Below are 24,099 nucleotides of genomic sequence, written 5' to 3'. Positions count from 1 at the left end.
CCCAAGGTAAAAGCACAGCTCATGCTTCAGCGGGTTTGGCCGCATCATTTTAGTAATATACTGTCTTACTGAAAGCTTATTAAATTGCCTTTTACTCCTCTTCCATTTTCCATCGCTGCAGATGTTATCAATTTGAAAGCACTCATCCAATTAGCCTCTCCTTCATTTACTGGGCTGTGCTTGATCCCTGTATTTCCCAGGTATGCTGTGCAATACCCTTGGAGGGAAGGGATGCCGTGGAAAGCGGGCATTTCTCTAGAGATGAACACGTTTTGCTTGGCTATGTCTTTCACTGGTGCTAAAGGAAACTGTTGAAGCAGATCTAAGGAGGAAGAAACTGTTTTATTACCAGCCTGTTGATCTAGTTGACAATGCCAGGAAAAGCTGGGCAGACCATTAGATGAGTTACTAATGTTTTTGCAGGTGGTGGCTTTACTGTTGTTTTTAATTCATCTCCGTACAGGGAGAACGAGGGAGTGAAAGATTTCTCCATGTTGCCATCCACAGTCAAAACAGCATGAAGGAGAGCTGAGGCTGGAGTGTCTGTTACACGCTGTAATGAGAGCTGGGCTTGTATACAAGCGTCCACAGAGATACAGTTAATATAACGCTCTCCTCTCTTGCAGGGGGAGCCGATGAGAATCATTTACCGCATGCGAGGGTTACTAGGAGATGCAACTGAGGAATTCATCGAGTCTCTCGACTCCACTACTGGTAATGCGTTTGTCTCCTGAAAGCTGGGATTAGATTTGAAATCTGAGGTTCACTGCAGAGAGCAATGACACGATTATCCTTACAGCAGTGAGCTTCAGGTTGATTGACGTTGCTTTTGCCACGTTTACCTGCTTCACCTAGAGTGGAGGAGGCTTTTGATGACCCTTTAAATCTATACTTTAAACGTGAACGCTTGCATAGCACAGGGACCATTCTGCCTGGACCTTCTTCATATTCCTGCTCATAATTCTTTTCAAATTAGATACAGTTGAAGTTACTTGAACTGCTGGTGAATGTGTCCTACTGTACTCTCCATTTTTGCTTCACTGTTTTATCCCATGGGCTGCAAAAGCTTGCCATATTGTGGCTGCTTCCTCTCTTCACGATCTCTGTCTGTCCTGCAGATGAAGAGGAGGATGAGGAAGAAGTTTATAAGATGGCAGGTGTCATGGCCCAGTGTGGAGGCTTGGAGTGCATGCTCAACAGACTGACTGGAATCAAGGACTTCAAACAAGGCCGGCACCTCTTAACTGTGAGTCTCAGCTTCTGTTCTTTGGGGTCAGGAGTTATGTGATGGAAGATGCCACAAATGTTAGTGAAGTTTAGTTGCCTGCCTTGTGTTGCAGTTTAAGTGTTGGAGCAGAGTTTTCAATTTGCTAATTAGTGAAAACCTGAGAACTTCCTTCTTTCCCTCTCCCATTCCTCCTGGTTAGCAATTCTTTACAAAGACTTCGAAGCGTGCAGAAGCTGAAGAGTTGGTAAGACTAAATCCTCTCTTGCTAGAGTGATTCTTTTCTGCCTTGGCCTTACGTGAAAGCCAAAGCTGTCCTAAGGTTAATATTGGTGTAACATTCTGGATTGTACTTTACCCCAGGAGCCTGGAAACTAGCTGTATTATCGGGTGCTTCTGGTTTCAGCAAAATCCTCCTACTCCATTTTGAAGGTAATGTACATTCTCCGTATTTTGTAGGTGCTGTTAAAACTGTTCAGTTACTGCGTGAAGGTGAAAATAAATCGTCAGCAGCTGGTCAAGCCAGAGATGAACACTTTGAATGTCATGCTGGGAACTCTTAACTTGGTAAGGACAACCTGGACTTCCATAAGGTGTTTTCCGTGGACTCCCATGAATTTAAGCTACCTCTTGACTGTCATGCTGCCTTACGACAGCTACAAGAGATCTGGAATATTGCTGGACTGGCACTGCAAATTGTCTTTTAGGCATTCCTTAACTGTTCTGAGTGGAAGCGTGTGGGTCAGTTAAACCAGTTACTGTTGGCGTTGCAATGACTGCTGCTGTCTTCTCCAGGCTCTGGTGGCTGAGCAGGAAAGTAAGGACAGCGGAGGAGCAGCCGTGGCAGAACAAGTGCTTAGTATCATGGAGATCATACTGGACGAATCCAATGCAGAACCTTTGAGTGAGGACAAGGTGAGTGCCTGGGACTTGGTGCGTGAATGGAAATGTTAACTGGGATTCAAGGCTTGCAAATACCTTGTTCCAGTGATGCTGAGCTTCAGAAGCTGTAGAGGAGTGCTCAGTGGGAGTCTAACCCTTGTTACGCTTGCTGGCATGTCTTAGCAGGCCTTGGAGGTAGGGCAAGAGGAGTGCCCTGAACCAAAAGCACAGGAAGTCTTCTTTAGAATGATTCTTGCACGGTCGGGGGTGGGGGTTATTAGGCACTGCTTGGATCCCTTCCTTGCTGCTTTGGGCCACAGGCCAGTGAGAGACAAGAAGAGACAGCTCTGCCTTGTTTTTTTGAGTGTCTTCCTACGCGTTGAAAACATGATTGATTTTTCCAACTTAATGAGGATAAAAACTATATGTCAGCTAGGCTGAGAATGAGAAGAGTTTCTTGCTCATCTGTTGGTGTATAGGAATCTGGCGTCCTTTGGGTTGGATTTATTAGACCATTTTGACTGGAAAGTGCTTCAACAGTAGGTGGAAGAAGTCAGGTGTCAGCTAGAGGGATTGATACAGCCATTCCACAAGATGTTTGGGAATGAGGCTGGATTTTGTGCTTCATCAGGCTATCTTTAGCAGGCTCTAGAGCTCTAATCCTTCGAGGCTGGAGTATTCTACCAACTACTAGAGTGAGGGATTTCTAGAAGGTTGTAGATTTTTTTTTTTTTTTTTCCTGAACATGAATCGAGGTCTTCTTCCTTTGCAGGGTAACCTCCTCCTAACTGGTGACAAAGATCAGCTGGTAATGTTGCTTGATCAGATTAACAGCACTTTTGTCCGTTCCAATCTCAGCGTCTTGCAAGGCCTATTACGCATCATCCCTTACCTGTCCTTCGGGGAGATGGAGAAAATGCAGATTCTCGTTGATCGATTTAAGCCGTACTGTAACTTTGATAAGTATGTTGTCATATTTCAACTAAACGCACATGAAATTAGTTGTACGTACAAGTCTCTACCTTTATTTTTCTCATTGATGCTTACTTCAGTGAAATGCAAAGCTTCAGAGATCCCTGGTTGCATAAGCTTAATTTCCTATTTCACTTCTGAGGCATTATTTTAAAGAAATATTTGAGCGTGTAGCTCAAGAAATAGATCTTCAGAGCATATTCTGAGGTGACGAGGGCCTGAGTAGCTTTTCTGAGTCCCTGAGCTGAAGCATGTGTGTGCATTCAGCAGTAATGTAATGAGAACTGCAGGCAGAGATTTCTGGAGAGCCTCCAAGTTACCATTTCTTCTCTTCGTTCAGGTATGATGAGGAGCACAGCGGAGATGATAAAGTTTTCCTGGACTGCTTCTGTAAAATAGCAGCGGGAATAAAGAACAACAGCAACGGCCATCAGCTGAAAGACCTCATCCTTCAGAAGGGAATTACGCAGAATGCCCTTGACTACATGAAAAAGCACATTCCCAGTGCAAAGAAGTAAGAATCACTGCTTCATGTATGTGATAATCCTGAACATCCTTCTCTCGCTTTGTCACCATAACAATCTTCCCAGAAAACCGTTAACAAGTCCACACTCCGAAGCATTGTACAGCTTGGTACAGCTGTGATGCAGAGGGACTGGTGAGAGTGCTACTATAGAGATGGGCTAAAAAGCCTGTAATTTTGCCGTTTGATAACCACCCAAGCAGATTTCTTCGTATCATGATGCCTGTGTTTCCTGCCTGTTCCTTACCTATTGCACTGCAACAGAGCTTTTGCTGTTGATGGCCAGCTCATCAACATAAAACAAATCCCAAGGCTAAGAGCTGACACTATGGCTATTAGCGTGTGCAACATGGAAGTGGGAGTGTGAATGTCACTTCGTTAATTAATGGAGGAGGGACACAGGAGGAAGGGTGCTTGTCTTGCCTGCAGCCTGGGCTCTGCAAGCTGTGCTGCTGGCTGACCGCCAAGTGCCTTTTCAGAACGGGTGACTGCCCTTCAGCTGCTGCCTCTTGTTTTCTGTGCAGTTTGGATGCAGACATATGGAAGAAATTCTTATCTCGACCTGCGCTTCCTTTTATCCTGCGCCTGCTCCGTGGACTTGCCACACAGCACCCTGCTACGCAGGTAAGGACTGTCCTGAAAGCCAGGTGGGACACAGCTGGCTTGTGACGCTGCTTTTTGTGCCTGTACCTAAGAAGCTGTTTCTATAGTAGTGGATTCTACACTGGTTTTTGTTGGACTGGGAGAGAGGCACCATCTTCAGGTATCATCTGCTAGTCTGGAAAAGGCTGGAGGGCAGAGATTTTGACTTCAGTATCTTGTCATTCTGTGTGGTGTGAGGTTCACGCACCAGTGTGAAGAGAAGGTAATTTAGGGCTGTAAACTATATAGTATTGATAGGCTTCTCTGGGCCTGATTATTGTTTTAAGGATGCTCTTTATCCAACATCCACCTACGACCTATTATTAATGGCCAGTTTAGAGGCGAATTGCCCCAGTCTTGGATGCAGTTCTAGGGTCCAGAGTTCCTAATGTAGGAGCGTCAAAGGAGGAAATAAGACACTTGGCAAAAAATTGTTGCAGATCAGTACTTCTGCTCAGCTGTCACGGGTGGGATTAGAGGGAACCGTTACTGTCACGCATACCCTTCTTCTGAAGAAAGTGGTGTGTTTCAATCCCTATTAGGTGCTAATAGGTACAGACTCAATTACCAACCTGCACAAACTGGAGCAGGTGTCTAGTGACGAAGGGATTGGGACATTAGCGGAGAATCTTCTGGAGGCACTAAGGGAACATCCAGAGGTGAATAAGAAGATCGACGCTGCCCGGAAGGAGACACGTGCAGAGAAGAAGCGTATGGCCATGGCAATGAGACAGAAGGCGTTGGGCACTCTGGGGATGACGGTAATGTCTGTTTGCACTGACAGCAGACTAGTGATCTAATGGTCGTCTATTTCTGTCTGGCTAAAACTGCCACACAAGGAATTGTGTACAGTGATTTATTGACAAATATTGCAGAGCTCAGGCCCACGGTTTGCCTGGTGCTGCTGGGAGAGTAAATACGGTTGCCAATAGCAGGCTGGGAAATGGGTTGGGCATTCCTGTTGCAGTGGTGGGGATGCTGGTCTTCATCATTGTCTTTTGTAACCTGCTTGAGCTGTTCTCTCTTGCAGACGAATGAGAAGGGTCAGGTTGTGACCAAGACTGCGCTGCTTAAACAAATGGAGGAACTTATAGAAGAACCAGGCCTGACTTGCTGCATCTGCCGGGAAGGATACAAGTTTCAGGTAGGTTGAGATCCGTTTGCAGAGCCCTCTCACCAGCTGAGGGGGGCTCGGCGGTACCCGGCTGCACACCGCTTGGTGCGATGGCTCTGGGAGATCGGGGAAATCTCAGGTTTGGTTCTTGAGATTCCAGAGGTGGTTGGGAAGTGGAAGCGTGTTTCCAGTGAAAGCTGGAAAAGGATTTGAACGGTGTAGGTTTGAGGTGAAGACTGGGAGAGATGAAACCCAGTGCAGTGTCAAAATAGTACGAAGCGTGAACGGTTGCAGAAGTGAATGATCTTTAACGCAGCCGTTGTGTCGTTGCAGCCGACGAAAGTCCTAGGTATTTATACGTTCACCAAACGCGTTGCGCTAGAGGAGTTTGAGAACAAGCCCCGCAAACAGCAGGGATACAGCACAGTCTCTCACTTCAACATCGTCCACTACGATTGTCACCTTGCGGCTGTAAGGTAAGGTCTGGTCACAGGCTGGGTAGTGGTGGTCAGTGGCGTTTTCCAAGGCAGTTTGTGAACATGGCACTTGGCCTTGTAGCTCAGGATGGGTTTGCTTACGAGTTGATCACTTTGCAGCCTGGAAACAGCCAGATCTGTTGTGATCTGTTGTAACATGCAAATAGAGGTCAGGCCTGGACATGGAAAAGCAAAGTCCACCATTTAAAGAAGTTGTGGAATTGTCAATTTTCTGATGGTCTCTTAGACAAAAACTTGCAGGCTTCTAACTTGCCTGGGTGTGGCTTGCTTTCTCGGCGCAGACTTGCTCGCGGACGTGAAGAATGGGAGAGCGCAGCCCTACAAAACGCCAACACAAAGTGTAACGGGCTCCTGCCGGTCTGGGGACCTCATGTGCCAGAGTCTGCTTTTGCTACTTGCTTAGCACGGTGAGTAGAAGTTGTTACTTCTCAAGCTGTTTTGCATCTGGGTAGGTGAGTCAGTACATTACCGCAGAGGCGTGCTAGTTTCAAACAGTGGAATCAAAGGTGATGGTAGCTAAATCTTAGAAACCTGAGCCATTTCACGTTTTACCATCAAGAGTACATCGCCTACAAAAGTGTAGGTGTCTGCTTCTTGGCTTCATGTAAATAAATAAATTCATTACCTCCTTCGCCCCCAGTTACTCCTGAAGATGCAGCTGTGTAGTAATAACGTTGATTTATTTGCAAGCCAGTGTCCCCCTGCTTTACTAAATTAAAGCTGGCTGACAGGAACGGATTCCCCTGTGTAATTTCCAAACCTCTGTTGGATGGTAGTGAGTTAGAGTAGCCTGACCCCTTACCTAGAGCAGGTGGAGACGGCTCGTCCTGTTACCAGTATTCTGGTCCACCTTGTGCTGTGTTTGTAGTCACGTTACAAACCGGGAGTGATAACATCTTCAATGCATTTTAGCCAGGGAGCTGTATTCCAAGCCCTTGACATGGGAAAATAGTATCGATGAGTGTCTATGTGTCTGCCAATGGAATTGGATTTGCCAGAGTAAGCCGAGAGCCTCCCCTTGGGGAGGTTAACCAAAGGCAGCAGTGACTGCAGTTTCGTATCCTGTTCATTCTTTAAAGCTTTTCTATGAAATGCTTGCTCAAATTCTGAGCTACGGTGTGGTAGAAGAAACTTTAAAAGTTTTTAAAGAGTTTTTAATAAATAATAAGCAACACTGCTGTTTTTCAGACACAACACATACCTCCAGGAGTGCACCGGGCAGCGGGAACCCACCTACCAGCTCAATGTCCATGACATTAAACTGCTGTTTCTCCGTTTTGCGATGGAGCAATCATTCAGCATAGATACTGGAGGAGGAGGAAGGGAGAGCAACATACACCTCATTCCGTACATAATCCACACGGTGCTCTACGTCCTCAACACGTCAGTACCTTTCTCTTAGCCGTAACCTCTGCCTTCTGCCCTTAGTCTCAGAAAGGTCTGCAATGGTTGCAATCCGGGCTTTGTTACATCTGAGTGTCAAGAAAGATGGGAAATCACACCAAAGTTATAGGGGGAACTAAATTACACATCTTAAGCAGACTGTTAGAGGTTTACATGGTTTGGAGTGAAGCGTTGCTGCCTGAACATGCAGGATAACAGAGAAACTACTGAATAAAAGCAATTGAGAATTAGCTTCTCTTTCCATTCTGGATGTAATTATTACCTCTGGAGTGAGCAGCAGGGTTATTAGATTAAAGAAACACTGCCAGCTTAATTTTCTCTGGAGCAGACAGAAGAGAGACACTAGGATGAAGTAATTGTTGTTAGTTGAAAACTTAAACGCAGTGTCATTTTATCTGATATTAAAATAACACAATCGGTTTTGTTTCCAGTTTTGGAGTGCTGGAATTCTTCTTTATTGTCCAGGTCAATCAGATTTTCCTGACATTTTTAAGAGTTTTGTATTATTATTTTATTTTTTTTACCCATAAACAGCAGCATAGGAACACTTCTGCTGAAGTTTTTCAGTAAGATCTTATTTATTCAGAGCATAATAAGTTAAGGGCGTGCTTTGGCTTGACTCTATGTCTAAATATACAAATCTATAGGCACCTAAATGCTTTGGAATGCACGAGCTGATTCTGATAATGCAGTACCCCATGCGAAAATGTAATGCCCATACGCCTTTTATTCGTGTAGTGAGATACTAGAAAGTAATACTAATTAGATGAGGGTATAAATGTTAAAATATAAGCCTCTTCAACCAAGGTCACTCCAAATGGAGTGCAATGAAATCTCTCACTTTCCCGCCTGGAACTAATCAACGTTTTGGCTCTTAATACAATTTGGCTATTGTTTTTAATAACTATCTCCAGATCCCTGTGCTATTGTTTTCTGAGTCCCTTGGGAAACAAATAAATGAAACTATTCATCTCCTTAGTCTGCTTACTGGCACCAGAGAGCCCAGAACCCGCTGTGCGGCTGTTGTATAAAAATGCATTATGTAGTTTCCAGACACTATTTTTTTTTCTAAAGACATGTCGATATTAAATGGAGAAAATAAAGAGCTACTAGTTGACTACCAGCTGCATCATGTAACAAATGAAAAAGTCACACAACACTTGATGCCAGACACAGCTTTATCTGCTAGGATGCTGCTTTATACCTTCCTGATAGGGGGAGTATATCTAACTTGGAAATTGAGGGACCTGCCTGGCTGGCAGCTTCTTCCTGATGAAGTAGAGCAATAGACTGTGATAAAGCGTGATGCCTCTTCGCAAAGTCTGCTGTAACGGTCAGCTCTGGGCTGTCAGCAGTCCTGAAGAGACTGGAGCTGGGGGGAAAGGAAAAAAAATTATATATATATATATATATATATAAGCTTACAGTAAATACACTGTCTCTGGTTTTGAAATTGGCCTGTATCTTCTCAGTGATTGCTTTTGCAGTAGATGAATAATATAAATTGATTCTAAGGTCTGGCTGTGGGAGCTGCAGTCATGTGCATGGTGTCAGATGGGAGATGGTACAAGCTGAACACATGAACTGGCTGGCCTGACCCTCTTTTATATCTTTAAAAAAAAAAAAAAAAAAAAAAAAGGAAAAATAGCTCTACAGTAGTATTGTCTTCTACTGGGGCAATGCCAACTGCCTTGGAAACCTCTCTGGTACCATACGCAGCTCCAAGGAGGAGTGAGTTTGCTAGCCACGTATGCTTCACTGGGAGCAAGTACTCAACCAGTGGATGAATTTGGGGAAAAACCTGACCATGCCAAGCTAGCACTGCTTCTCCCTGTGTAGGGGCTGCACGAATGCAGTACCTCAGAGCTCCTGGGAAGTGGGGACTTTTTCCAAGGGCCTGTGGCAAGAGGAAAAAGGGCAATGGCTTTAACCTGAAAGAGGGGAGACTGAGGTTGGATCTTGGGAAGAAACTGCTCCTGGTGAGGGCGGCGAGGCGCCGGCACAGGCTGCCCAGAGCAGCTGTGGGTGCCCCAGCCCTGGCAGTGCCCAAGCCAGGCTGGACGGGGCTGGGAGCAGCCGGGGCTGGGGGGAGGGGTCCCTGCCCACGGCAGGGGCTGCAGCTGGGTGCTCTGTGCGGTCCCTTCCCACCCAAACCGCTCTGTGGTTCTATGAAGTAGCAAATTAACGTGTGAGAGCTAGAGCAGCTGCTGAAGTTTTTCTTCTGTTTCAGAACTCGAGCAACTTCGAGGGAGGAGAAAAACCTCCAGAGCTTCATGGAGCACCCCAGAGAGAAGTGGGTGGAGAGTGCCTACGAGGTGGACGGGCCCCATTATTACACCGTGTTGGCGCTGCACATCTCGCCCCCCGAGAAGTGGAAAGCCATGCGAGTGGAGATCCTCAAGAGGCTCCTCGTCACCTCCCACGCGCGAGTGGTGTCCCCAGGGGGAGCCAGCAGGTTAGCCACCACCCTGGGGCTCCAGCTGCCACCTTACTCATGTTACTGTCACGTAGCCAGAGGCACTGGGCAGCTTGTGGGGAGCTAACATATTTCAGAGTAGCAGATATTAACCCTTCTGAGTAGCTCTGTACTCAGCGTTGCGGAGGTATGAGCAGGAGCATTCAATTCTGGATTTTTTTGGAGTGGCTCAATCAGATGATGACTGGAGATGATGCTTTTCCTAGGAGTATAGCTAAAAGTAGCAAAATGGTAAGATGTTTGTATTCCCCCCCCCATCTCAAGTGAAGCAGCGTGGTAACTTCTGTTGTGTGCTGTTCCAGAGCTGCAGCATGCTCTCTGCTTGCCTTACTAAAGAAGCTGTTTCTGTGCTCTTTTGATCAGTGCACCAGCTTCCTTAAATAGAAATATAGAAATAGAAATCAAATGCCATTGCTTTTAAAAAAGAAAAAAATCAATAGCAGCTGTCAAGCACTTGAAGTACAAGAATAAGTGGCTGTGCCTGCCTGACAAAAGCACATATTTCCAGAGAAGGAAGAGGAATTCCAGTTTTTGAAAAGATGATTTTAAATAGCTGTCATAATGAGGAAGAAATTCATTATTATTCTAAGTCGCCTTAAAGGGCATTCTTACTCTGATGACATTAATTATGTGTTTGATAAAGTCATTACATTGTAGTAACACACAACACAGCATGCATCAATGCTATTAGAGCCATCAAAAGTGAAAGAGCCCTTAAAGGGGCTCCTGTATTGATTTCTGTGCTGGTTTCTGCTGTTCAAGCTCAGCCTGTTCGGTGTTCGTGTCTCCTGTTTCCACCACCCTGCCTGAGTTCTGGGAAAGGGGGTTTAACAGTTACAGGAGATATTGTCATGGAGGTCTGTTTTCTCAGGCACGAGGGTGTGCAGCTTTTCACGTGGTCTGCCAAAAAGACTGGGAAAGCAAAGCCCCTGTGTGGCTTTGCTGGGGATGTTTGGTGATTTTATTTTTTTTTAAAGCCCTCAGTAGATGAACCTGTTTCTTTCCCAACTTATCTCTAAGCGTGTCTGTAAGAAAAGCATATTGGAACAGACATGGCAAGGAACTTCCAGCTAGACCATTCAATCTCTGGAATTTCAGGGGAAAACACTCAAGAAATAGTTCTCAGGAATTGTGTCAAGGTTTATTCAAGGGCTTTCTTTAATCCCTGCAGACTAAGAGAGCACAAAGCCTTCCCCTGGTAATACCTCTCAGAAATAGAAATACAGCAATTCTTATTTCCGAGGTCTGTGCTTGTTTATTCCTGAGGAAAACCAGGAATGAGGGCGATGGACAGTGAAATGCCCTGCAGATAAGTACCAGCACCTTGAATTTGTCGGCTTAGGAAGCCAGTGTCTGTAACCTCAGAGTAATATCACTGCATACAAAAGATTAAAATTAGCATTCCACATTAGGTGCCGTACAAGGGTGTTATGTGGGAGCACCACCGTTCCAAGCACGTCGGGCTGGTGGGGACAGAAGGTTGGAGAGATGCAGGGACTTGCTGCTGCCTTTACCAGCGGAGATGGAGAGAAGTGGCTATGCGATCCAGCAGTGCATCTAAAAGCAGCTGAGGATCAACTCATGATCCTGCAGAGGGCTTGTAAATCTTACGAATGAAGATGCAGGCAATAGTCTACATTCCCTCGTACTTAAGTGAAGGCAACAAATACTGCCGGTGGTTAGGTGTTTTATCCAGCTGCTCGGCTGGATTAGTTGGTATAAGACAGATGTGAGGAGAATCTAGCCAAAAATGTCTTCTGTCTCTGCCAGGAGCTACAGCTATCACAGTTTGTCTGCAAGGCCAAAGTGAGAGGTGCTCAGCTCCTTCTGTGTTCTTGGAACACTTTCTGTTTAAAGCCAAAGATGAAATTACCAGAACTGATAGGAGTTCTGGGTTTGTTCTTATTTTTTATAAGCGTAATTTCCAAATTCCAAGGAACTGAATGAAGTGACCGATTACCTGCTCGCTATTACTGAACCAAGAATTCTGGCTAGAAAAATCCTACAGACACTTTTCAGTGTAGCTTTCATCTGGAGTTTGGGAGGAAGATATCCTTTTGATTTTTTTTTTTTTTCCCTTTGCTCCTGACTGCGACCTTTATAAAATATTCATGAGAGAAGCAAGACTCCCGAAGTGTTAATGTCTAACTTTGGGCTGGCAGTCCATGTATAGCCGATGAGCATGAACCAGCTTACATTAATGAAAACGCGGCAGCTATTATGTGAAGTAGCTGTTCCAGAAGGTAGCTACCAGACTTAACCCACAAGGGCCTTTTAGTTTTCAATTAAAGGAGCAGACTCCAATTAGATCAAAACCATTCACATAAAAAGAAGCTCTGTCTTGCAGTATTTGGGAGTCTAGAATTAGCCTCGCTCTAAGTTGCTGTTCTTCCCATGGAAATTTAGTCACCTTTACTAATTGGTTTTCCTTTAAATAATTAAGCTGAGCTGCCCAAGCAGGCTGCCACCTACCAAGCTGTCTGTTTTAAGGGCAGACACATAAATGTAACCTTTTAGAATTTGAGCAGCAAAATGTTCGTTTCCCAAAAAAAAACAACCCACCCCAACTTGTGGCAGATTTCAGCTGGGCCCATGGTCAGACGATATGTACACTTTTGTCTTGCTGATGTGTGTCAGTGGCAGCTGAGCTAGTTCTAGATGCATAAAAAAGGGCTTTTTTTTTTTTTTTTTTTCCCAAAGCTTTTAAGTGGCGAGCAGGAAGTGGCATGTGATGGAGGCAGATGCACCTCAGAAACGCATGCAAGAAAATTCCAAACCCATTAGAGTTGCTGGCAGGAGGTTCCGCCTTGCCAGAACCTGTTTGTGATTAATCCTGTAAACTTTGGGAGCTGTTAGCCCAGGACAGCTCTACACCTTTTACAGCATTCCTTCAGCCAGATGCTGAATTTCCAAAAGAAGTCCTTGCATGGCGATAGAATAACCGAGAAAATATTAAATCGAAATTCCTCCGTTTCTTCAAGGACAAGATATTTCCCTCAGAGTCTTTCAGGCGTGCATTTGTCAGAAGCAAAAATATGTTCTCAGTCATTGGTACGGGCTGTGTCTGAAACCTGGGTTTAGTTATTTCTTCAGGAATCTGCTGTACTCCAAGCAGCGAGCACAAAAATGGGGCCGTGGGTTGTTTTTTCCGACTTTGCTGTTGACTTCCTATATAGTTTTAGCGGTACCCTTCCCTCTGTGGTCGTTTTCTTCCAGTGGCATAAGGTTTTGCTGGCTAACCTGCTTTGGTTACACGAGGCGCAGCTGGGGAAGTACCTTCCTAGCCACAGGAATTGTTGCAGAGAAATCGCGGGTGCCCAGTGTTTGTTTTGCATCCAAGAGCACACAGCAAAGCTTACTCCGAGCCATTCCCCGTGCGGATTATCGATAGGCTTTTGGGCCGTTTCAGCTTTCATGCTATTCATCAAATCGGTTACCGAAGCGTAGTAAAGTGATTAACTCAAAGATTGAATTCATTATCTTCCTAGACTGGCAGATAAGACAGTGAAGGAATATGCAACGTACCGCTCTGGTCTTCTCTTCTGGGCCCTAGTAGATCTCATTTACAACATGTTCAAGGTAAGAAAAAACATTGAAGTTCATCTATACCAGCTTTCTAACCGGAGCAACTGTATGCATTTGAAATAAAAGGCAGAGTCTGAAGCCCCTTTTTCCAAGATCCTTGTAAACATAAAACTTCACCTTGTCTGAACAGAAAGGCCGCAAGAGGCTGCCTGTGCTTATTATACCCCTTGCGATTTGGTATCTGAAGAATTGAGAGACTTTTCCACCTTGCAGCACTCCTCCCGTATTATGTATTTGCTTATTTTTTCTGTTTGCTGTTCGCTAAAGCAAGGGTGTTCAGAGCTGCACCAGGGAGACAGCTGGGTAAGGAAGGGGGTTGGGGCATCCACCAGAAAGAAACTTGAGGCTTCCAAAGTGGGTTAAATAATTAGGATGAGAAAATGCCCGCGACCTTGTTTGCGTTCTGTACAAAAAGATTATAAAGCCACATACGGGGTAACTTTTCCTGTGCGGCTTGTTTACGAGAGGGAGGGGATGCAAGGTCAAAAGCCATGGGAGAAGGCATCAGGGTTTGCAGTTCTTCCTCCAAATAGTTATTTTTCAATTTGATTTGGTCCTGTTTTCCCCTCTTGTAGAAGGTGCCTACCAGTAACACAGAGGGAGGCTGGTCCTACTCTCTAGCTGAATTCATACGACACAATGACATGCCAATACACGAAGCTGCAGACAAGGCCCTGAAAACCTTCCAGGAGGAGTTCATGCCAGTTGAAACGTTTTCCGAGTTTTTGGATGTGGCTGGTAAGTGTGCACTTTCCCTTTTATAGGCTGTCTTATGCAACTCGTGACTGCCGCTTACTTGAGACAGCAGCATTCCTGACACTGCTGCAGCAGCTTGTTTGTACCAGGCAGTGAGAGGAGGAGACCTTGGCACTCCAGCTATTGCCTAAACTATTTCAAAAACAGTTGGGAGACACGCTTGAGCATCCCCAGACAGGAAAATTTCTCTCACCTGATCCTGCAGGTCCTCCCCCTGCTCTGCTAAACATACGTGCTTCCATCACAGCTTGAAGGTGATTTGGGGTATACGGGGTTTGAAGGCTGATGAACAGCTGTGATGGTGGGCTAGAGGCAGCACTTCAGTGCAGCGAGAGTTCCTGCCATAGGGGTTTTGGTATCCCCAGGAGTCGGGAGATGCTGAAAATAAACGTGCAAAGATGCTGCTGTTACTTCTGGCAGAAGTTAGTTGTGCCCCAGGCCAGGCTCTTGCTGTCCCAACGTATGGAGCTACCAGGATCCCTATAGGAGCTCTGTTGCACCAGAGCAAATGCCACATGTATTTCACGTACGCACTTTGGTCCCTTCCGCCTGTGCACCCAATAAGGGTTTATCTTTGTCTTGTCCATACTTAATAATGACAGCTGCAACGTTATTTTAACTTCCACGTGCCCTAGTCAAATCCCTGCTGTGGGCAGGAGAAATCGCTTTGTGGATCTAATTATTCTGTATTGTCTTCTTTTGTTTAAAGGACTCTTATCAGAAATCAATGATCCCGACAGCTTCCTCAAGGATCTGTTGAACTCCATCCCCTGAGCCGCCAGCACAGAGAAGCGTTGGGCAGAGACTACACTAGCTTGCCTTCCATCCCTTTGTGTTCCTCCTTGTGCAGTCTGTCCCTTCCCTGAGGAGTGCTGCAGTTTTTTGGTTTTGTTTTGTTTGGGCTTTTTTTTTTTTTTTATTTTCTACAATTTTTCTTCTTGGAGTGATTTGGAATTTAGATTTGTTTTATCTTGTATTTCAGTGCTTCTATCTGTAAAGCCTTGTGTATTCAAGGTGATTGAAAGAACTTGTACAGAGAGGAATCCAAACCAGTAAATCTTAATGCTTTAGTGTGCACCTCTTTGAAGTTAAATAAATCGAACAAATGGGTAAGATGGGTTTGGCTAGTACTTTAACCATGAAGTAGCTTAAATGCCAAGTTCTTTCTCATCTTTTCTTTCAGAGCTCCTTCTCTCAGGGCTCAGAGCTGCTGCTCTTTCCAGCCCGTAGTCTGGACAAGGAGACACAGGAAACAAAAGGCTCGTAGCGAGCAAGGAAGCAGACTGACACTGTCTTTACTGACTGTACATGCAGAGCAGGTTTCCCTTTGTGGGACGTGAGCTTTAGAGACTCGTGGACTGCCAGGACAGCGTTTCCTTCCACCCCTCCTTCACCTGGGTGAGGGCGGCTGTCCCCGCCGCAGTCCTCTCCCCTGGCACTTCGTGTTACCCCTCTGCAAGGCATGTTGCATATCACGGCGTCTTTCCGGACTTGACTCTCACCAAGGCTGTGTTCAAAGCAAGCGCGTGTGTTGTTGCCTCCGGTCACGTAGTACTGATGGCGACCTTGCCTCTTGGGGGGACGCTGCTCCCATCGAACTTACTTTCTCTCTCTGGTAAAATTTTCAGCTTCAGCAAACTGCATGGAAAATAGATGCTGCACACTTCTGGAGCCGGCCACTTGCTCTTTTGATAGCTTGCATTTTGGTGTGCATGCCCTGACCTGAAGCCAAGTACCTGCTTTGAATACAGCCTTGCCTTTTCTCACCCAGTTGTGCATGCTGGTAACTTACCTTTACCACCAGTTCTGCTGTCCTGTAACCCAGCTGACACGTGGTTAAGCTGGAATCTAATAAAGCTTTCCCTGTCTTTCTTGTCTCTGTTTGAACTTGAATTTCCTCAATCCTAACACAGTCCCATCCCATAAATAATAATTATTTTAGAGGCTGAATAACTCGGCAACCTATTTGATGCCTTTTGTTAGTGTTAAGCACACGTTATGATTTGGCAATTAGCAAATGGGTGAAGGCGCAGTGTTTTTCTTCTCACCTCCACAGGTGCTTATGTCATTCCTGGCAGTCAGATTTGCTTCTGGGGAGGAGTGCTGAATAGCTAAGCCACCTTGAGAGGTTTGGGTTAGTGTCTTGCAAGGGACTCGAGGACATGTCAGTGGGTTACTTTGTCAGTCAGGTAAATCTGTCGTGCCTTGTGAAGGCATGGGAGTGAGGCTAGTGCGTGGAGTTTGTTCTTCTTTAGTGCAGTGATATTACACTTCACCTGCCTTTTAACCACATAAAAGAGAAAAAAACACCTAGTTTTGAAAGCACTGTAAAGTCAAACCTAACAGGCTTCTCTCCCAATAAGCAGCTGCAATATAGCTGTGGGTCGATGCGCAAGCTTTGCTTGCCAGAAGCGGTGTACAGTAGCTTGAACAACACTAAACCCCCTTTTTGACTAAATGAAGTCTCAGATCAGTGTGATTCCTGAAAGCAGCAGTGAACAGGTAACAAGAAACCAGGTTTTTATGACTGGGGTTCTAAAGGTTCTTGCCATGCAGAGGTGCAAGTCTGAGCCCCCACCACATTTTGACTTTGTCATTTGTGTAAGATTTGACTGGTTCGACTCTGGACAGGAGCTGTTGATGTGGTTTGGAAGGCTGGGGAGGAATACCGGGCTGCCATGTTGACTTACTCATTCTCTTTCCATAGAAAAATAGGACTTTTCCCCTCCTGCAGCCGCAGCCTCAGCGTGCCAGGCAGTCCCTCAGCTTTTGCTTCACAGCAGTTGCCTCACTGGTGCGAAAGATGTTACAAATACCTTGCGCAGTACCTTTCTTCAGCTTACCTAACAAGGTAACTTCAGCGTAGCGCCAGTTTTTGCTGATGCAGATCGTGGTATAGCTCCATTTATGCTGGCACAGGTCTTTTGTGAAAACAGTTTCTGCTGTTGCAGGAACTGGTAAAGTTTATACCAGCAAAATAATTCTTTTTCTACCCCGTGCAGTTGGGTCAGCAGAGCCTTAACACTTACCAGGAGCAGAATGTGTTCAGCGATGTTCTTAGAGCTGCAAGGAAGTAGGATCTTAAAGGGAGGTGTCCTGTGTCCTCACCAGTATAAGTCCAGTTGCAATAAACTCCTTGGAGCTATTCTAGATGGTTTTGCAAAGGCCCAGAGCTGGATTTTGGAAAATAAAGGCGGCGTATGGAGTGCCTCCCTGCCCAGAGGACAAGAGGGCTGTGAATTACAGGGAAGCCCGATTTGAAAAGAAGGTGCAGACAGCATGATAGCGCTTCTGCAGAGCAGAATAGCTTGGGAGGGACTAAAGACTTAACAATAACAACCCCAGAAGACCTAGAGAGGGACAAGAACAAAAGAAAAGTGTTTTGGAAAGTTTCAGCTGACGCAGGCCACACACAGCGGCTCAAACATTCTCAGTACTGCACAAAGGCAACGCACTCCAGGCTGCAAAATCCCCCATGGGCTGGGGAAGTCAGCAAAGACTTTCGGGGGGAGTGCATTACTGAAATTAGAATTAAGGAAGAGGAGCAAAACTGAAGGCAAATGGTTCAAAACGGGTAAAGTGACTCAAACTGATGAACCAGACCACTAGCTGAACAACACCCTTCTCCAAAAAAAATAGTTTATTTGCAAAAGACATTTTCCGAGGGGGAAAAAAAATCCTTTGTGACGGCTGAGGGCCAGTGTGACTTCTGCGTTTGCTTTGAAGCTGACTTCATGGGCGAGAGCTTCCCCGAGATGCTCTGACATCCTCGTGATGGCTCTGACGCTGGGTCAGACTGGTGATGGGGTATGAACTGGTCTTGGGAATGACACCTCCCAGGAAGAGCAAGGTGCCCTGCCCTGCCCTGCCCTGGGCATCAGCTTCAGCAGGGACAGGACGGGCTCTCGCTCCTGCTGTGGGTGAAAAAGCCTCCGTGAGCCTGAGTTCGTTGTTTGCTGCTTCTGCAATCACAAACCTGTTGGGCAGGTGGTCCCCCAGCAAATCTGCCTGGCTCCTGGGCTTGTTCCTAGAAGTGGGAAGCCCTTGAGCGCTGCCCTTGTATTTCGTGATGGTTTCCTTTGTCCTGCTGCCTCTTCCCTTCGTAATTCCTTTTTTCAAGCCAGGCAAATGCCCTTCTGGAAGCTTGGCACGGCTGGGTGCTCTTTCCAACAGCTGTCCTGCCAGGATGGGAAGCCTTCCTCCTGCTCCCAGTGCTTCTGACTGGCTCTCCAGCCAGGTCTCTCCTGTGTTTTGTCTCTTACTGCAATTGCCTGGAAGTATTTTGAAACAAGCGGTGAATTAGAGCTGCTGAGTATAAACATACTGTGAGCTGCAGCATTTCGATGCCATAAGATTCCCTGGACTTTTGCCGATGTAGGAAAAGTGATCTATCTTCCTGGGCAAGTGTCCGCGGGGCTTGTTTCTCAGGCAAGGGAAGGACATGTAGATCACGTGTGTTCAACAAAACCGTGGTGAAGCCTCGACGGTTACGTGGGTACATCTCAGGGTTGCAGTCTCTAAGGCAGGAATTGGGAGCAAGAAGCTTCTTTTCCCTTTGCCCAAAGTTTTTAGGAGCCTTGCTACACGTGAGCACGCACCGTACCGAAGGCTACGTCAGTGTTAACTAGCAAAAAACCCTTTCAAGCAAAACCATTACCAGTTTCTGCCAAGGCAATGCCAAGAGGTTGCTCAAGGAGCCTACAGCAGATGCGCCGCCGACTGAGCTACGTGAGAACAGCTCCTACAGCGGGGCTCGCACTTACCCTGGCACAAAGGTTTGCATCGTGTGTCCGCTGAAACAGGGTTCGATGTCTTTTATTTTACCAAAACTGCTGGCTCTGGGAAGCACAGAGGCTTTTCCTCGTGCTGGGCAGCTAATTCCCAGGGAAAGACCCCCAGTTTGTTCATCTGAAGAGCACAGCATCGAGCTGGACCGTCTCTCCTGCTGCAGCATCGTTAGGTGGATTGTCAGCCCTGCCTCATCAGCTCGTGATTCTGCACACCTCATCTTCTCCCGTCTCGCTCTTGGCATCGCCGGCTGCTGCGTGGACACTGCACCGGCACCATTCCTCACCTGCATGAGGCTGTATCGCCCTCCGTGCTTATTTTGGCTGTTGAGCACCTTTTCAACCAGGAAAATCACACCAGGCTCCACCAGCCCAGCCCTTTCTCCCTTCGTTGCGGGAACAACCACTTTTGCCGCGCTGTGAGCACAACGCTCGCAGCACCTGCTATGCAAACAGCGGGCACTGTCACGCCGGCTTTGCCATCTGCCTGTGACGATAAAGCAAATTGCAAAATTCCCTCCCTGCTTCAGCCTTGCTTTTGGGGCCAGCCCTGCTTGTAGGTTGGGGCTTATTCCTCACTGATTTATGCCCCATTGAGGATCAGACATCCTCCAGGCAGGTAAGTGACATAAATGAGTACCAGAAGCACCAGGTTCCCAAGTTGCTTTTAAATCCACAAGTGAAAGCAGGCAAGGTTTTAGCTGCTCTGGAGAACGGCCACGCTGCCAGCCCGAGGAGCAGCTCTCCTGGTGCATCTCAGGAGCCCTCCCCTGGTCCCTGCAAGCTTAATTAGAAGCCACCCCCTGGGTCACATAAGAAAATCAAGGTTGACTTGGACTCGTTTGCTGCGCATTGCTGGGGCGCAGCCTGGCCGTGTTCATCACCCCGAGCAGGGATGATTCACAACTCGTGCACAGAATCGAGGGCCCGGGGAAAAACAAGCTGTGCAGCTGGGAAGGACAGCTGAAAGAGACGTTTGGGCGAGTTTAGCACAAAATCGCTTTAGGGATGCCCCCCACTCCGTACACAAAGTTGCTGGGAGAAGCCAGCAGCAGCTGCCCAAACCTCCAGGAGTAGTTACTCCCTTGCTGGTTTCCAAGAGGGGAAAAAAAGTAATGATTAAAGCCCAACTTGCAGATTTTTTTGGCAGGATTGATCACGCTTGTTCACATTGACTGCTCAGCTCGGGGAGGAACCACTGTCACCAAAATCTCGGAATGAAGAACTTATCAATACCAATGTGATGTAGATAAGCAGACACTTCATTGACGGCCGGGTGCGTGAGCGAGTCCTCTCACGATCAACGCACACCAAGTTTCAAAATCATACACCTCATATAGAACTTATTCATGCATATTCATTAAGTATCCATGCATAATCATAATATTTCCCAAAAATCGTTAACATACTCTCCTCCCATATCCCATTCTGCGCAGTAAAGCTTAGAAAGGTCCAGAAATGGGTCTGGGGTACGATTTGGGTAGGTGGTGTATGGTGGTCACAATCTCCCCCTGCCAGAATTACCTTTTACTAAAGTTCACGGTTTCCTGGCAGGTAACTATGAGTTGTTCCAGTTGACTCTCCCCAGTTCCCATTAATTCCATATTCTGACATTTCAATACACTTTCTACATACAGAAGACTAGTCAAATACAAAGAGATCTGTAAAATCCCAAATTTGTTACCTAAGTTTTAAACAATGATTCTAGCCCATTCTTCTGGCCTTGATACAGGGCTGCACAAAGGATTTCATAGCAGCTTTTGCTGTGCAACTACAAGTTTCATTAAAATATATTTCTTATTCCAAATGATTTTATAAAATCAAATAAAGTCAATTAATTCTAACTTATTAGCAGATCTGTAACACCACCAGCTCCATCCCTGTTATGCAAACCCTGGAGAGGGGCAGAGATCACTGTCCCCTTCCCAAAGGGGAACGTGCTGGTAGGAAGAGGTGCTTTTCGGTTAAAATTAAAAACAAAACAGTACATGTGACATGTTGAGGGGAAGCCCTTGCACTGCACTTGAACACTGAGACCCGAGGCAGATTAGGGCCCCCCCGGGCATCGCTCCCCGAAAGGCAGCTTCCCCGGAGACCGGCATGGGGAACGTGGCTTTCAGCCCGCTGAGGTGTGTAAAGAGGTTTGGCCGCTGCCTCTTGCGAGGTTTTATTTTCATGGTGCTTATTAAGCCATTATTAGAGCAGGATAATCTCGTGCCCAGTGCTATTCCCTGTACCCAGGCTCTGTTGCTACAGGTCCCACATTTGAAGTGGGAGTTATAAGCTCTCTCCAAACCTCTCCTGCCCCACAATTATTTTTCCCTTCGGCCATTACCACAGACCTGGGAGGGTATCAGCCACGTTCCCTGTTTAATTTGTGCAGCCAGGTGCTGCAGAGCTCTGCTGACCCTATGCCACCCTGGGAGCATCATGCACCTCGTGATGGATTTCCCACTCCAAAAAGAGAAGGGGCTTCCTTCTGGAAACGTGCCACCGCCCTGACACTCCTCTGCCTGACTCAGCCTGACCCTTCCCTTGTAAAATAGAAACCACTTTTCAGTGACTCACAGCCTGAGCAGTTGGCGAACACCAGCCAAACCTGGTGCAACTCTCCAGCGAGTCCTCACTGACCTGCAAACGTCCAGGCGGCCCCGCAGCTGCAGGAGAAATGGATGGAGAGAGCCCAGGTCTGCTTTCGGGGCCGCTGCAATTAACCCTGGCCTGCTCCGCAGGGGGAATACACTGATATTTTTTTTTTTTTGCATTAGTCTTACACCCTGGGGAAGCAGGATAACACCCTCCCTCCAGCCTTTCTCTGCTGGGGAAGGTGTGTAATACAGAAAAGGGCATATATTAAGCAGGAATTGCAAAAAATTAAGCTGTTTATGGTTTAAGTTCAGCTTTGCTATATGAAGAGAGGCTGGGCTTTTTAAAAAAAAACACTATAGAAATAGCAAGAACATTATGTTTGGTCTTGGCTGGTCTCACCAGGTATGCTGGGTCCTGCGTCTTTTCCACCTCTCCCCACTGTGGGGATGCGGCAGGGGCTGGAGGAGGTGAGAGGGGAATAAAGGAGATGCTTTAATTCGGGGAAGGAGGTAGAGGGCAGGGCAGGGCAGCCGGGGATACCCACTTATGCGTGGGCTTTCAGGCTCGAGTCGTTTCAATATAGAGATCTTTACCATAATGGTAATAACCCCAATAATTACTGTTATTAATAATAATCCTGCTTAGTGCTTGTTCTTTCCCAAGCGTTGTGGCAACAGGACCTCGGTAACCCCCGGTGCACACCCCCGGGGTGGTGTGGGCTGTCCTAGCCCAAGATGGGGAGACTGGGATGGGAAAGGGCTCGGGATGCTCCTGTGCAAGGGCTGAAGTCCTCTGGGGCTTGAAAGCAAATTACAGCCCTGGGTAGCAAGGCAGGCCAAAACCAGCACCCCAGGACAGCACCTGTGCCTGGCCTGTAACACCTGGTTCTCAGCCCCTAATGGGTGTTTGAGGTGGTGGGTTGTGCTGGTGTCTCCAGTTCTCTCTTGTGTTGGTGTTGGTGCTTGCCACGTTGTCTGGGCGCCTGAGCATCTGTGTGTTGGGACATTCCACGAGCCGTTCTTCAGGTGTTTAATCCCTGCAGCTTCTCCCAGGCCATTTATTTTAATCTTACTTAATGAACAAATACGAGTGTGTTCTAAACCCAGCACCATCCTTTAATTATTCCTAATATTTGATGACAACAAACTAATTCCCAAATGATGACATCAGACATTAAAGGCACATGTTCCGAGCGCCAGGTCATTAATATTTCTCTTCCCTCGGTCCGTATTTTGCCTGCTGTAAGCAGTTTTGATATAACGAGCTTGGTGACTGCATCAGCTGGCACAGTGGAAATGTATTTACCAGCCGTAAGCCACCGGGCTGCATTATGGGCTGGGAATCACTGAAAACTGGGCGTCTAGCTGTCACGGCACTCCACCCGAGGACCTCTCCCTCAGAAACACCCCAGGACATTGGGAAATCCAAGAGGGGAGCCGCTTCAACAGCTTTGGCTCATCGACTCACTCCACTGACACCAATTTTCTTGCAGCCTCCGCAAGCATCCTGCCAGGTTCAGGATGGGAGGTGGAGGGCTGGAGCGGTCCAGGGTGCCATAGCACATAGGATCCCCTCTGTAGGGCAGATCCCCTCTGTAGGGCAGATCCCCTCTGTAGGGCAGCCCCCCCCCCCCCCCTCCCCCGCCCCTTGTCCTGTGCTGGAGGAGAAAGAGGGGAGGCAAGAAATGCCTGCCCAGGGAGCGGGGTGCCCAAGCCAGCCACATCGAGTACCCCCCCCTCAGCAGCTCCCACCAGGAAGCTTTTCTTCATCCTGTGTCATGCAAAACGTGTCAGGCAAAAAAACCCTCTGTACAAGCAATTAAAATACTTTGCTAGTGGCTTCTGGAAGAGAGATGGAGATTGGGAGCTAAAAATACATCCCAGTTCAGCTTAACCCTCTTCTGTGCTCTGAGCCTTGAATGCTGTTCAACCCACCGCTGAGCCCACCACAGGTCACAGAGTTTGGTGTAACGAGGAAGAAATCGTATATTCTAGCTTTGCCCCAAAGACAAAAATCATTTAAAAGTTGTTCTGAATTTAAATTAATTAGGCCAGGTTCTACCTGCTACCTGCAGAATGAGAAGCTTAGCAACAACGGGATTGAAACTGTGCACTTGGGCATGCACAAATTAACGATGCAGCATCCTGCAATTATCCTTGATGAGCTGCCAAAGCAATCACTGTGTCCTAAAACACACCTGCAGCTGGCCTGTATGGGCTTATCGATGCATATTTGCTGCTATACTCAATACAGATGCAAATATTTGGTTACTAAGGAAGCAATGAATATTGCCACAGTCTCCAAGGAAATACTATAGCGTGTCTCAACCGCTGCAAGGTAGTGGATGCTTCGCAGTCGCTTCTCAGCATCTTTATCTCCTGCTGCATCCCCGCCTCCTGCGTTCACCCACAGTTTTGGGTTGGACCTGGGGCAGAAGTTTTTGTTTCCAAAATATTGACGCGATCTCCATAGAGATCATCCGCAGCCTGGGGGCGAGGGGACGGGGGTGTGCTGAAGTCAGCAGGCCTGGGTCCACCCCGTGCAGCCCCGATGCTCTGCCGACGGGCTCAGGACGAACACGATGCATGAGCAGCATCCCTCGTTGCGGCTGGACTCTGCTTTGCAGCGCGGGTGCACATAAACCTCC

At 46.9% G+C, this 24,099-nt stretch overlaps 1 protein-coding gene across 6 annotated transcripts in view; it reads left to right on the top strand.

Annotated features, from left to right (window-relative positions):
• UBR4 (ubiquitin protein ligase E3 component n-recognin 4) overlaps window positions 1-15,189 on the top strand; it is a 78,720-nt gene extending 63,531 nt beyond the window's left edge. For all 6 annotated transcript variants that reach the window (XM_055705858.1, XM_055705857.1, XM_055705856.1 and 3 more), the window contains 16 exons: window positions 627-714; window positions 1,119-1,246; window positions 1,685-1,792; window positions 2,021-2,140; window positions 2,880-3,070; window positions 3,420-3,593; window positions 4,127-4,226; window positions 4,787-5,005; window positions 5,275-5,388; window positions 5,692-5,834; window positions 6,137-6,262; window positions 7,044-7,238; window positions 9,490-9,714; window positions 13,224-13,314; window positions 13,896-14,058; window positions 14,786-15,189. In XM_055705858.1, the coding sequence (XP_055561833.1) occupies window positions 627-714; window positions 1,119-1,246; window positions 1,685-1,792; window positions 2,021-2,140; window positions 2,880-3,070; window positions 3,420-3,593; window positions 4,127-4,226; window positions 4,787-5,005; window positions 5,275-5,388; window positions 5,692-5,834; window positions 6,137-6,262; window positions 7,044-7,238; window positions 9,490-9,714; window positions 13,224-13,314; window positions 13,896-14,058; window positions 14,786-14,850 (2,250 nt within the window). In that variant the 3' untranslated portion in view covers window positions 14,851-15,189. The remainder of the gene's footprint in view (window positions 1-626; window positions 715-1,118; window positions 1,247-1,684; window positions 1,793-2,020; window positions 2,141-2,879; window positions 3,071-3,419; window positions 3,594-4,126; window positions 4,227-4,786; window positions 5,006-5,274; window positions 5,389-5,691; window positions 5,835-6,136; window positions 6,263-7,043; window positions 7,239-9,489; window positions 9,715-13,223; window positions 13,315-13,895; window positions 14,059-14,785) is intronic.
• The last annotated feature ends 8,910 nt before the right edge of the window (window positions 15,190-24,099 follow it).

Source organism: Falco cherrug, chromosome 3 (genome assembly GCF_023634085.1).
Source record: "Falco cherrug isolate bFalChe1 chromosome 3, bFalChe1.pri, whole genome shotgun sequence".
NCBI lineage: Eukaryota > Metazoa > Chordata > Aves > Falconiformes > Falconidae > Falco > Falco cherrug.
The sequence above is the reverse complement of the archived record's forward strand: the minus strand, read 5'-3'. Positions and strand labels throughout refer to the sequence as shown.